The sequence below is a fragment of the Dysidea avara genome, chromosome 5, assembly GCF_963678975.1.
Source record: "Dysidea avara chromosome 5, odDysAvar1.4, whole genome shotgun sequence".
NCBI classification, from domain to species: domain Eukaryota; kingdom Metazoa; phylum Porifera; class Demospongiae; order Dictyoceratida; family Dysideidae; genus Dysidea; species Dysidea avara.
Window position 1 is genome coordinate 23,003,905 of NC_089276.1, and position 14,458 is coordinate 23,018,362.

At 37.5% G+C, this 14,458-nt stretch overlaps 1 protein-coding gene across 1 annotated transcript in view; it reads right to left on the reverse strand.

Moving 5' to 3' along the window:
• Positions 1 to 6,888: 6,888 nt before the first annotated feature.
• LOC136255694 (hemicentin-1-like) overlaps positions 6,889 to 14,458 on the reverse strand; it is a 34,362-nt gene continuing 26,792 nt past the window's right edge. The window contains exons 13-18 of the mRNA XM_066048509.1: positions 14,133 to 14,429; positions 13,745 to 13,848; positions 11,402 to 11,558; positions 9,482 to 9,540; positions 8,963 to 9,426; positions 6,889 to 7,321 (exon numbers count right to left, since the gene is read on the reverse strand). Of these exons, the coding sequence (XP_065904581.1) occupies positions 7,078 to 7,321; positions 8,963 to 9,426; positions 9,482 to 9,540; positions 11,402 to 11,558; positions 13,745 to 13,848; positions 14,133 to 14,429 (1,325 nt within the window). The 3' untranslated portion in view covers positions 6,889 to 7,077. The remainder of the gene's footprint in view (positions 7,322 to 8,962; positions 9,427 to 9,481; positions 9,541 to 11,401; positions 11,559 to 13,744; positions 13,849 to 14,132; positions 14,430 to 14,458) is intronic.

Consider the following 14,458-nt stretch of genomic DNA (forward strand, 5'->3'; position numbering starts at 1 on the left):
GTTTGTAACTGAACTCTGTACAAGTGTGTTTTTGTGGGTGATCTCACTGCAGGTTGATTTGTTTGTAGCTGAACTCACTAAAGGGTGATTTTGCTTGTACTTGCATTGTATCTAGTTTCTAGCTGATCTCTCTACAGGGTGATTTGTTTGTAGCTGATCTCTCTACAAGTTGATTTGTGTGTAGCTGATCTCTCTGCAGGTTGATTAATTTGCGCCGATCTCTCTACAAGGTAATTTGTTTGTAGCTGAACTGTCTATAAAGTGATTTATTTGTAGCTGATCTCTCTGCAGGTTGATTTGTTTTAGCTGAACTCTCTACAGGGTGATATACTTGTAGCTGAACTCCTTACATTGTGTCTAGTTTCTAGCTGATCTCTCTACAGGGTGATTTGTTTGTAGCTGATCTCTCTACAAGTTGATTTGTGTGTAGCTGATCTTTCAACTGGTTGATTTGTTTGTAGCCGATCTCTCTACAGGGTAATTTGTTTGTAGCTGAACTCTGTACAAGGTGCTTTTTTGTAGGTGATCTCACTGCAGGTTGATTTGTTTGTAGCTGAACTTACTAAAGGGTGATTTGCTTGTAGCTGAACTCCTTACATTGTGTCTAGTTTCTGGCTGATCTCTCTACAGAGTGATTTGTTTGTAGCTGAACTCTCTATAAGGTGATTTGTTTGCAGCTGAACTCTCTACATGGTGGTTTCTTTGTTGCTGAACTCTCTACAGGGTGTTTTGCTTGTAGCTGAACTCTCTGCAGGGTGATTTGTTTCTAGCTTATCTCTCTACAGGTTGATTTGTGTGTAACTGATCTCTCTACAAGCTGATTTGTTTGTAGCTGAATTCTCTGCAAAGTGTTTTGTTTGTAGCTGACCTCTCTTCAGGGTGATTGTTTATAGTTGATCTCTCTACAGGGTGATTTTTTTGTAGCTGACCTCTCTTCAGGGTGATTTATTTCTAGCTGATCTCTCTACAGGGTGATTTTTTGTAGCTGACCTCTCTTCAGGGTGATTTGTTTCTAGCTGATTGCTCTGCAGGTTGATTTGCTTGTAGATGAACTCTCTACAGGGTAACTTGCTTGTAGCTGAACTCCTTACTTTGTGTCTAGTTTGTAGCTGATCTCTCTACAGGGTGATTTGTTTGTAGCTGATCTCTCTACAAGTTGATTGTGTGTAGCTGATCTCTCTGCAGGGTGATTTGTTTGTAGCCGATCTCTGTACAAGGTAATTTGTTTGTAGCTGAACTATCTATAAGGTGATTTGTATGTAGCTAATCTCTCTGCAGATTGATTTGTTTTAGCTGAACTCTGATTTGTTTTTAGCTTATCTCTGTACAGGTTGATTTGTGTGTAACTGATCTCTCTACAAGCTGATTTGTTTGTAGCTGATCACTCTGCAGGTTGATTTGTTTCTAGATGATCTCTCTACAAGTTGATTTGTTTGTTGCTGATCGCTCTAAAGGTTGATTTGTTTGTAGCTGAACTCTCTGCAAAATGTTTTGTTTGTAGTTGATCTCTCTACAAGGTGATTTTTTGTAGCTGACCTCTCTTCAGGGTGATTTGTTTCTAGCTGATATCTCTACAGGGTGATTTTTTGTAGCTGACCTCTCTTCAGGGTGATTTGTTTCTAGCTAATCGCTCTACAGGGTGATTTGTTTGTAGCTGAACTCCTTACATTGTGTCTAGTTTCTAGCTGATCTCTCTACAGGGTGATTTGTTTGTAGCTGATCTCTCTACAAGTTGAATTGTGTGTAGCTGATCTCTCTGCAGGTTGATTTGTTTGTAGCCGATCTCTCTACAAGGTAATTTATTTGTAGCTGAACTGTCTAAAAGGTGATTTGTTTGTAGCTGATCTCTCTGCAGGTTGATTTGTTTGTAGCCGATCTCTCTATAGGGTAATTTGTTTGTAGCTGAACTCTCTATAAGGCAATTTGTTTGTAGTTGATCTCTCTGCAGGTTGATTTGTTTTAGCTGAACTCTCTACAGGCTGATTTGTTTGTAGCCGATCTCTCTACAGGGTACTTTGTTTGTAGCTGAACTCTCTACAAGTTGATTTGTGTGTAGCTGATCTCTCTGCAGGTTGATTTGTTTGTAGCCGATCTCTCTACAGGGCAATTTGTTTGTAGCTGATCTCTCTACAGGGTGATTTGTTTGTAATTGATCTCTCTACAAGTTGATTTTTGTGTAGCTGATCTCTCTGCAGGTTGATTTGTTTGTAGCCAATCTCTCTATAGGGTAATTTGTTTGTAGCTGAACTCTCTATAAGGCAATTTGTTTGTAGTTGATCTCTCTGCAGGTTGATTTGTTTTAGCTGAACTCTCTACAGGCTGATTTGTTTGTAGCCGATCTCTCTACAGGGTAATTTGTTTGTAGCTGAACTCTCTACAAGTTGATTTGTGTGTAGCTGATCTCTCTGCAGGTTGATTTGTTTGTAGCCGATCTCTCTACAGGGCAATTTGTTTCTAGCTGATCTCTCTACAGGTAGATTTGTGTTGATTTGTTCATTGCTGATCGCTCTAAAGGTTGATTTGTTGCAGTTGAACACCCTGCAAAGTGTTTTGTTTGTAGCTGATCACTCTAAAGGGTAATTTGTTTGTAGCTGAACTCTCTCCACAGTGACTTGTGTGTAGCTGAATTCTGTGTAACTGAATTCTCTAGAGAGTGACTTAATTGTAGCTGAATTCTCTACACAGTGCATGACTTGTTTATAGCTGAACTTTCTTCAGTGTGACTTGTAATGTTCAGAATCTCTATAGTGATATATTTGCTTAACTCTCCTCATGGTGACTGTCTTCTTGCTGAACTGTCTATAAGATTAACTGTTTGCAGCTGAACTCCCTACAGAATAACTTGTGATGTAATAAAATTCTATAATGGAGTAAATAAATTAGCCGAATGCTCTATTAGGGTGACTGTTCTATTAGAGTATCTCGATCTCGCATTTGCTACACGGAGTTGGCTTTCAAATCATAACTCAGTGGTTTGTAATCCGATTCTTCTGTACTACTGCAAGGACTTTCTATGAAGATTATTCCAGCTATACACCGATTTTCAGCTCATTGCTCTAAGCGGTTTGCCTAGTAGGCGTGAAAACTAATACTTTTTTATTCATAAAAATCGATCGCGTAATTGTGACACAGGTTGGGTTTTGTGTCATATCTCCGTGGTCTTTATCTCGATTCCTTTCAAACCACCAAAAGGCACTCCTACGATGGTTACTCCATCTACATAGCAATTTTCAACTCATTCCATGAAGCGGTTTACCCTGTAGGCGTGACAACAAATCGATCTTGTTTTACGCGAATAATCGGTCATAACTCCTGAACCATTCATCGGATTTGTACCAAATTTGATGCTAGGATTCGCATTTGGACTCCCTTTCTGTGTGCCAAATTGCAAGGCGATCGGAGTACGCGTTTGCTTGTTATAGCAATTTTTGCAAGTGTGCGAAAAGACGAAGAAGAAGAAGAAAAAAACGAAGAAAAAAAACGAAACTTTGGCAGCTCGTATCTCGGAAATGGCTGGAGCGATTTTCTTCAAATTTGGAATGTAGACTCCCTTGGCTGGCGGGCAACTGTGTAGCAAATTTGGTTCCAATCAGATAAGTGATCACCGAGATACAAAGGTGTTAAAATGACGTTTTCGTTCTTCCTGTCAATATACTCACGGTGTGGCGCGCCGGCTTCTTGGGCCGCACGACACACTACCGTGTGTCTTGATACAGTACACAGTGTAATGCCATATGTACTGTAACTCACTTCTTCCAGAGACAAGGTGTGAAGGTATGACTTATATGCATCTCAAATCAAAGTAGGAGGAATGATGGCTCAGATGAAGATCATTTCTAAGTGGCCACTGTTAATATGATGGGCAGTTAGCTAGTTACTGCACAAATCAAAGCGAGCTCCTATAGGGTATGCTAATACTAGTGTAAAAATAAGTAAAAATTTTTAAAATGGGAAATATGTATTATAGAAAGAGCTAAAAAAAGAACGAGCTCAAGTCAGCATGGTAAGGCTTTCTAAAACTACAATGGAGCATGTCAGATGCTAACACATACACTTCACAGATTTCTATTCAGACTCAGTGGCTATTATGGTACATACCCTGTCTGATGCATATATCATTGGATAAGCAGAATAGCTTAAAAAAGTACTGAGATTATTCCATGCTGTATGTTGCTTGCTGAGTACAACACATGTAGCAGCTGTCTTTGCTGCCATGTCTTAAAGTTATAAAGAAGCATTCTCAGTACTTATCTGCTCCTGATTATCTTTTAACCATGTCCATGCATTGAGCCTGAGTAAGTATATATCCATGTGTGAAAGTGATAGTGTTTGATATCATGTACTCAATTAAAGGTTTAACATGCTGAGTTTTTTTGTACAATATCTGTTAGCTACTATAGTATGTACACGTTGAGCTGAATCCTCAAAAACATTTAATTAATAACTCAAGGATGCAATTACACATGATTTTGAAATTTGGCTCATTTGTATATAGTACTGCTTGACCTGCTAAAAATATTTCAAAATCAAATGTTTGACATAATATTTATGGCCAATTAAAATTTTCACAATACATTTCCAATGGGGAAGCCATATAACCACAGTGTCCATTACAGTAATTTCCCGAACTTTTAATGGAGCCAAACCATACATGTCTGTTGTTGACACCTTTGCTATCATCTGGTTGGCTGAAATGTTAACTAGTCTCTTGAGAAAATATTCACTTTTAATTTCTAACTGTTTTTCAGGATTCAGCTCAATGTGAACTTTTTTTTTGATTACATATATGGTAGTGACGCATGCATGGTATTAAAGACAACCCTGCTGAATCTCTAAATTTAATTTCAGAGGGTGATTTCCTGAAACTCCTTGGAAACCCTCCGGAAGAACCCGTCTCTGCCCAGAGGTGTGCCTAGGATTTTTCAAAGGGGGTTTCCACTGGAAAATAGATGCAGGATGCAAGGGTCTGGAGGCACAGCCCCCAGACACTGATGACAATTAAATTTTATGGATTGTCAAAAGCCAGTAGTCTGATTGTTACATAATGAATTAATATACATAAAACATATATGGTTAATTTTAGTTACTCAACTGACCTATATAATTATTTGCCTGATCACACACACACACACACACACACACACACACACACACACACACACACACACACACACACACACACACACACACACACACACACACACACACACACACACACACACACACACACACACACACACACACACACACACACACACACACACACACACACACACACACACACACACACACACACACACACACACACACACACACACACACACACACACACACACACACACACACACACACACACACACACACACACACACACACCTTGTATCATTGACATAGCAACTGTAGTAATACATAATAATGATATTGTGTTATAATGATATTGAAGTAAAACACCATGTATAATATACCTACGTAGTTAGCTAGCTAACAGATTAACTACAGAGTATACCTAGTATATCGAGAGCTGTGGTAATCAGTGACAGTGATGAATACTCGTGGAGTTCAGTTAAGAACCTAAAGTAGCCTTATGTGCATTGCAAAAAATAATCTTGGAAGTCTAATGGTATATTCGGCTGCAGATGCAAGTTTTCATAAGCATATATAGGTATATAATTTTAAGTGGCAATTGCATGCAGTGACTGTTCTATTAGAGTATTCACTGACTGCTCCATTAGAGTATCTCGATCTTATGTAACTATTCTTGGGGAGGGGATGATTTGCTTGTAAACAAAAATATAACATGAGTATAGCATACTATAGCTACATCAATGTGCACTACTACAATGGCAGATTCATGCAATGGGAGGGGGCACAGACAACAGCAGCACTATGGCCTGGGCTTTTCTTGCTACTGACACTTTCAGTATAGTTAGGGGTTTTCTGAAACTCCTGGAAACCCCTCTGCACACCCCTGCTGCCCCAGGAACCAAACACATCATTTAAGTATGGAAAATGATATGCAGCACATAGTGAGCACCAGCATGCAGTACAGCACAATTTATAGTAACATAAAACTTATATTCACTTCTCAGCTATAGTGAAAGATCTACAGAGAGGGTATAATCCCTCTTGGAAGTTTTTCTAAGACTATAAAATCATGTATATACCAAAAGGCACTATTATGAATCTTATGATGATTAACCATTTATAATGCACACACCAATTACCAAACGTGTTTAAAATTATAATTATGCAGGCAAGTATCCACAACACTGTGAATAAAAGTCAAGTGATAAATGACGATCTCACTTTCTACATATTGTAGTTATCCTAGTTTCCCTTATATGTTCATACAGTGAAACCTCTCCAATCCAACACCTCTAACTGCACTCCAGAATACAGCTATAATCTGACAGAAGTTAAAATTTTCTTTGGCTTATGATTTTCTCGTCCAAATGAGCATTGGATTATGAGGTTTCATTGTATGTGGCTTAATTATATCACCTAGTTTTCAGCTATATCTGACTATTCTGCCTTTATTATATGTACAAAGCTAACTAGAATAGTACATAAAATTTAATCATGTCTGTATTTAGTTAGTCCACTCATTGCAACTATAGCGCCATGCGCATGAAAAACTATCGGCAAGTATTATTATTATTAACACTCTACAGTAACCAACACTGAAGGTCTGACAGCAACTTGTGCTGCAGCCTTAGGATTACCTAACCTAATTACAGGGACTTAGACTTCAATGACTTATAGCTAATAAGGTGTTGCATTATATGATAGTGGCATCATTGATGCATCAACCACAACTGTCCACAAGTTGAAGTGAAAAGAAATGGGATGCAAAAATGAATTCATGATGCAAAGCTTGTAAGCACTGAATCACCAATTAAGAGGCATATAACTTAATAAACACACATCTGTACAATTCAACTAACATTTACGCAATATCTGGGTAACATCACACCATACAACAGCTAGCTACAAATACAAAATAACATATAGCAAAATGTAATGGATAAAAAATATTATCCTTGTTGTTATATTAAGCAACATAGATCGTCACACAATTTAAGTAAAGTGTGCTTCACTGTCAGCTGGATCCTTTTCAGTGATAGAAGCACAATCATCTTTAGTAGTATGTTCTACTTGTAAGAAATCCTTTGGTTGTCGATAATCTGAATAGTATGATGTAGCTTGAGTTCTGTCATTCTTTATTTCTGTGTAGATTGGATTGCTTTGTTCATAATCCTTTGATTCAGGTATAACAGCACTATTAGCAGTGAATTCGCAATAATCGTTGTTGTGCCATACCCTAAAATTGTACAAAGAATGATCACAGCCACTCAAAATATATAAAGTATATAAATGTACATAAGGATTATTCCACTATATGTTTACCAAAATACACATTCATGAGAAATGGCTGCATCTTCTATCTCTTCACACAGCTTGTTGAGTTTGAATTTAATGACTAATGGATTTCGTGCATAGCCTGCCTGCATGCATGCCTGACCATCTTGAAGTGTGATCAGGCATATGAAAGACCAAGACTTTGTACTTGACTGGCAGCTATTTAAAACAATTATATGGAGACTCGTTAATGGTGTGATGGCCAAGCAGTTTGAGTGCTCAAGATAGGAAGACTATTAATGCAGAATAGTAATGCAGAATATTAATGCCTCAGTATGGTTTCCTTGCTTGAAGAAAACAACAATAAGAAGATGAAACACACGCATACCTTACTTATGTGTTTTGTGGTACAAAATGCATGGTTTGGATTCATATGGTGTGGAAGGCAAAATTATCTTGCATTTTAAAATAAAATTATATTGGTGCATTTAGGAGTGCTTTCAAAGTTTTAAAATGCTACATTTGACTTTGACTACTCTAAGATTCCATGCTTCATTGCATTGAGCATTAGAATGATGATTTTTAATGGTAGAATTATAGAGGGTGTTATTTCTCTTTAGGGATCATATGCTAATAACTTGAGCTCATGGACAACTTTTTAAAAAATAAAAGCATTGATACTTGTGGAGTGTGACTGTGGCCAGAAAGGCAGGCAGGCCAAAAATTGGATTGTGACAGTTTTGTAAATAATGATATTCAATATTGGCAGTTGCTTTATGAAAAGCAGTTATGTGGCAATAGATACAGACAGTATAGCTACTATATGAAAAGTATGTTGCATAATTAATTTGCAAATAAACAACACAAGTATTAATGAACAAATTGCTAGCTTAATTACAAGCATTACACTTAGTATTGCTAAAACTAGCCAACTATTTGCTCATTTGTACAACTAGAAATAGATCGTATATACTAACGGTCTGATGGCTGAGAACTGCAGCACTTGGGGGGGTCCTGAGACTAATACAGCACTCTCGTGTTACATTAGTTTCTCAACATGCCACGCTCCCCTCATGCTGCATGAATGTGTGGCAGTGTTTTATATATTAAGTATGGACCATCATTCTGCCTATTATGTTAGCATTATGCTTAAACTTCAATCACCTATTGCATTAAAAAATTGATGCCAGTATTCCGCCTATGTATTTCTGGTGCAAAACAAGTTGTTATCCCATACCATCATCTCTGCCAACGATGTTAACTCATACAATTACACAAGCTGGGGCTTTATTAAACAACTACATAAGGATAAATAATTTGGACTAACAGTGGTTGTTCTAATTGAGTAAATGCAATTAATGATTACTCCATTAGGATGCCTCAATGTTTCTTTACAAAAATGCATTTACTTTCAAGCACAAGTGCATTTTGCTTGTTGCTTGAGTATCATCCCATTATGGCAGCAACTTCCTTTTTGTTTTTATGTCTTCCCTGTTATTCCAGTGAAATAAATGCCTAGTATACACCCGCCATTTTGTAGAAAATTGCAAGATTCATTAAATTGACTGCAAGTGCATGTAAAAAATATTCTACAATTAAATACCTTGACCTTCTCCTTTGGATACAAATTATTCCAATCATTACCACAATGATGAGTATTGCTATAACTACAAACACTCCAGCTATAATTGCTCCAGCAATAACACCACCATCTGAGCTGTCACTGTTTGTTGACTGACCTATATCTACACAAGCTTTTGATTCAGTTGAGTCAACTTGTGTTGGACAACCAGGATCCACAGTTAAGATGGATGGAGTAACAGTAATGTTTTGCCTCAGTTTTACCCATTCATTTATGTAATTTACAACATCATCGGCATCAGTGACTGAAGCAGGGACACGTACAACTATTCTTGCTTTAAATACAACAGCATCGTCAATCTTTCCTTTTGATTCTGGACAACTAAACAACTCATTGTCAACATCAAATATACAACCACATATTGGTGATATTGCCTGCTTAAGTTCCAATTTAATATCCTCCAACTTTTGTCTTTCATCAATTTCCTGGAAACACACAGTAACATTAAACATGTTCTGTGACTGCATACTATTGACTTACTATCCATTGAGCACAACTACTGACAGGACGTAATCGTATTTGAAAGAATGCTGTATTGACTGAAACAAAATAGATATATTATTTAGTACATGGATACATGGAGTTTAACTTGTTAAACAGATATAATTGTGACCGGATTTGCAAAAAGGTACCTTTTCCACACATTTTACATAGTAGCAAACAAAATAATTGACTTTTATGCTGATTTTAGTACCAAACTGTAGCCAGATACTGTAGCTACACTCATGGAAAATTTCAGGCAAATATATGGCATGATCAAAATGTTATGAAGCCTTAAAGTTCAAAAATGGGTCAAATTTTGTGTGTGAAAAGGGTATCTTTTCACAAATCCAGTCACAATTTTTGTGTGTGTGCTAGTGTAGTAACATGCACGAGAGATTTAAGGCTAAGTACCCATATATATCATACAGTACAGTAGTACACTGTATATTAGGGACCATGAAGAACTGGGCTTTTCAAGCCAAAAATGTTGCCCTAAAACCAGTTTGAATTTCCCTTCATGACAGCTTGACAGCATTGTTAGGTACAGCCAAGTCCAACAATGTCCTCAGACCAACCCCAAACCCTTCTAAAATGCTTCTATGGAGTTTAAAGATTTCTATTTAATAGAATTTTATGCTGACTGACTGACAGACTAGTTTGATTTCTTCACTGTTCAAAGTTGCTTTCTCCCGAGATGTGCCAAATGTAGTAGATACAATACATGCATCATGGACTAGCCTCTAGCCTTTGTTCTCCTATATTTTCCAATTGTTTTCGCTGACAATGCAAGGTGTCAATTCGCGATAGCATAATGCAGCTTTCCTGTGGTTGTGTTGGATCATAGATTTATAAATCCCAGGTACCCGGGGTTTACAAATCTATGGTTGGATTATTGTCCATATTTGATTGATTCAGCATATGATTGCAGTCTTTGCAGAGATGCTTCTCATACTGTTCTTCATTTGTAACGCTGTGTAATGGGCTGAAATAGGTGAAAAACAAACCATAATGGTAGCTTTACTTTCGAGTATTAATTGAGTCTCGCGGATCATCCATATGTTTCATGGTGACTGGATTGATTGCAGAGACACTTCTACTGTTCATTGTTTGCAGTGCTGTATAACGGGCTGAACATAGCTGAAAGCAGAGCATAATGGCCACTTTACTTTTGAGTCAGTAATTGATAGCTGGGGCAAGTGTTCAGATGAAAACAGTAACTCTGGCACCATCCTTTCTTTTGATGCGGTATACGTGGGTTCACCGGTCATAATAATGTTGCAAAAAAGTAAACAAACAAGCATAAGGAAAAAGTAGGAATTTCAAGTTTGATTAGGGATCAAAAGTAGGGAAACAAGGGAGGTAACCTACACCTGCAGATACACTAGTGGACATTTAATCCCTATTTCATTCATGGGTATAGGGGATTAAATGTCCACTAGTATATATGCAGGTGTAGGTGACCTCCCTTGTTTCCCTACTTTTTTCTGTGATCCCTTTAAAATTCCTAATTTTTCGTACATACGTATGTACTGTAGGACACCTGCATCATAGTGCTAGAGGTAGTGTATACGTAGAACAGTAGGTATTAATAGGAAAGATTTATGAGCACATGCATAGTTTCCAGTGCCAGTGGAATAAAAGTCAGTCCCCTCCCAAGCCCACCCTTAGATCACTGCCACAAACCTTATGCAATCGGGAGCCACAGTTTTGTGGTTGATTATATCTCTGGTCTTAATGCATAATCATAATCATATAGGAATGTTGCGCACCTACCAAAACAACTACTGCCATTGGACAGCAGTTGACAGTCTGGTGAACAATATCAGCTTGAGACAAAGGGCTGACTGTGGTTCTATTAATTGTTTACTCACCAACATTAAATGTGGATATACTGTAATAAAGTCATAGCATTCTTACTTGTAGTTACGGAAATTGAATTAGTAGTTATCTCTCCTGTGTCAGTAAAGGCTGCAACATTGATGAAGTAATTAATACCAGACACTAGGTTGGTCAAAGTAATATCTGTATTTCTACTGATAACAGATAGTGTATTATCTTGATCAGAATAATCAATCTGCAAAAATAATGATGGTGAGTAATAACAGATAAAATAATATGTGTTATACAATGTCAACCACAGGTATTATCTATAACAGTCAAACTGTGAAAAGGGTGTGCCCCTCCCCCCTCCAAATAAGGCAAGGGTGAAAAGAGTGGTAAAATTAAAGGTGGCATCTCTGTAATGATGTTAATTTTAATGATACATTAATCATTAACAATGACTGCCATTAACACCATCGTAGCTTTCAAGACACGCGATAGTGCATAAGTGCAGCCAGTGTGGGCATGCAACAGACATTTTGTAGCAATCGTTATAATTTGCATGCGCTTTGGTCAAATTTGGAGGGTAGTAAGATCATACTAAGCACATTTAAAGCACAATTTTTGTATAGATCATTGAAGAACAAAGAAGTTATGTACGGTACTGCCCAAGTGCAACGTCGCACTTGCTCGCACACGTAACTTTGCTCAAGATTTTATAAATCGCTAATTAAGGGGCGTGGCAACTGTTTTGTTCATGATTTTTGTAAACGAAACAGCTGCCATGTAGTCTCGCGAGCAAAACAGTTGCCATGCCCCTCAATTAGCAATTTTTAAAATCTCGAGCAAAGTTGCGTGTGCAAGCGAGTGCGACATTGAGCTTGGGCGGTACCGTATATGCAACTTTGAAAATTCATAAATACAATTTTTGTCAAGCCCACACAGCAAACCACTTGAAGAAATCCTAAAGTCAGTCTGTACACAACCATAGTACATGGTTTGGAATCAAGATGATAGTCATTGAATTACAGCGAATATGCCAACCATGTGTAACAGGTGTGCGATCTAGTTTCATAAATAAAAATTCGTTGTCACACCTACTAGACATACCGCTAAAGGGAATGAGCTAAAAATTAGAATGTAAGTACTATAGAAGAGCCTTTCAGTGGTTTAGAAAAAAATGGATTAAAATCCATTGAGTTATAATGCAAGAACCAACTGTGTGTAACCAGTGCATGATCGAGATATTCGATAATGTAGTCACCCTATTAGAGCATTCAGCTACATTATAGTCATCCTATAAAACATTCAGCTATAAGCAAGTCACTTTGTAGAGAGAGAGCTTGTGTACGAACAATTCACACTGTTGAGCAACATAACATATCACCCTGTAGGCAAACTAGTCACACTATAACATTCAGCTACACAACAAATCACCCAGTAGACCATTCAGGTACATAACAAGTCACCCTGTAAAGAGTTCAGCTACATTACAAGTTACCCTGTAGAGAGTTCAGCTATATACACAACAAATCACCATGTAGAGAGTTCAACCCAAACAATTTACACTGTAGAAGATTCAGTAAACTGTAGAGAGTTAAGCTATAAACAAGTTTTGCTATAGAGATTTTAGCCCTGTAGACAGTTCAGCTATGTTACAAGACACTGTTCATCTACATAAGTCACAATGTAGAGAATTCAACCACAAACAATTCACACTGTAGCTACCTGTAGAGAGTTCTGCCACATGACATGTCACCCTGCAGTAAGTTCAGGTACACAACAAGTCATCCTGTAGCGAGTTCAGCTACGTTACAAGTCACCCCATGGGGAGTTTAGCTAAATTACATGCCACCCTGAAGAGAGTTCAGCTAAGTTACAAGTAACCTTGTAGAGAGTTACTGTAACAATACCATGTAGCTAGAGAGTGTAACAAGTCACCCTGTGGAGAATTCATCCATGAACAATCCAGTCAGGCAGTCACTATATTACCATACTGACAATTCTTGTTAATACTGTGATAGTCAACACAGAAGTCTATTATGTACTACCATGAATTGACACCTTGAATTAAAGAAAGGACGACTAAAGTAAGTCAACGATGTGTGCATTGTATGTACTATGGTATGTTGTAAGGAACTTGTCAGGCTAAAGCAACATCTAACAGTGATAAAATCAAGCCTGTAGCTTCATTGTTATTGAGTTATTAATTAGTTAGTTAGTCAGTCAGTAAGCAGACAAGTTCCACTGAGTAAAAAAATTAAAAATCATACAATCTATTGGGAGTGTTTTGGGCTCCACTGAAGACACTTTTAGGTTTGATTATACTTTACCAATACTGCCAAGGCAGTTGTGAGGCTGGTTTCTGATCAATATTCTGTTTAAAAGTGCAAACCTCCATGATCCCCATGATATTTGTATTATATTGTATAAAATTACCTGGTAATAGAGAATTGTTGCAGGTACACTGGGCGTAGTCCAGCTTAGTATAATGGTGGTTTCTTCAACTGACTCAACTGTTAGACTTAGTGGTGGAATAGGAACTAGTAGTGGAGTAATAAATACATAGAAGTTAACACGGAGGTGTAGTACCAAACTAATTATAATATTCTTGTGTACCTATAAAAGGTACAAAGTTCATTTTCTGTTACAAAAGTATCAAAACCAGTCAGAAACAGATATGATGAGGTAGTAAAACTCTTATGTGAAGAAAAAAACATGGAGCCCAGTTGGGAATTAAACGTACACATCATAATTCATTACAAGAATACTACTGCACTTGAAAGTAATAAGATGATTGCTGAGTGAACCACAATCACTCCCTTACCAACATTCACTGTAACACTATGACTATCACTTCCAATAGGGTTAGTTACACTACATGTGTATGTTCCACTATCACTTGTAGCAGCTTCACTAATGGAGTATTCAGTGTAGAACACTGCTCTTGTACTGCTATGTGTTACTGTAGTGATACTAGTGGATTGTGTTATTGGAACACCATCCTTCTTCCAGGTGAATGTGTCTGGTGGAGAACCTTCTGAAGTACAAGATAATGTTAGTGGAAAGTGAACAAAGGCATTGACAGTAGAGGGTGTAGTAGAATTAGAGATTGTTGGAGCAGCTGTGTTGAGATGTCATAATAAATATACA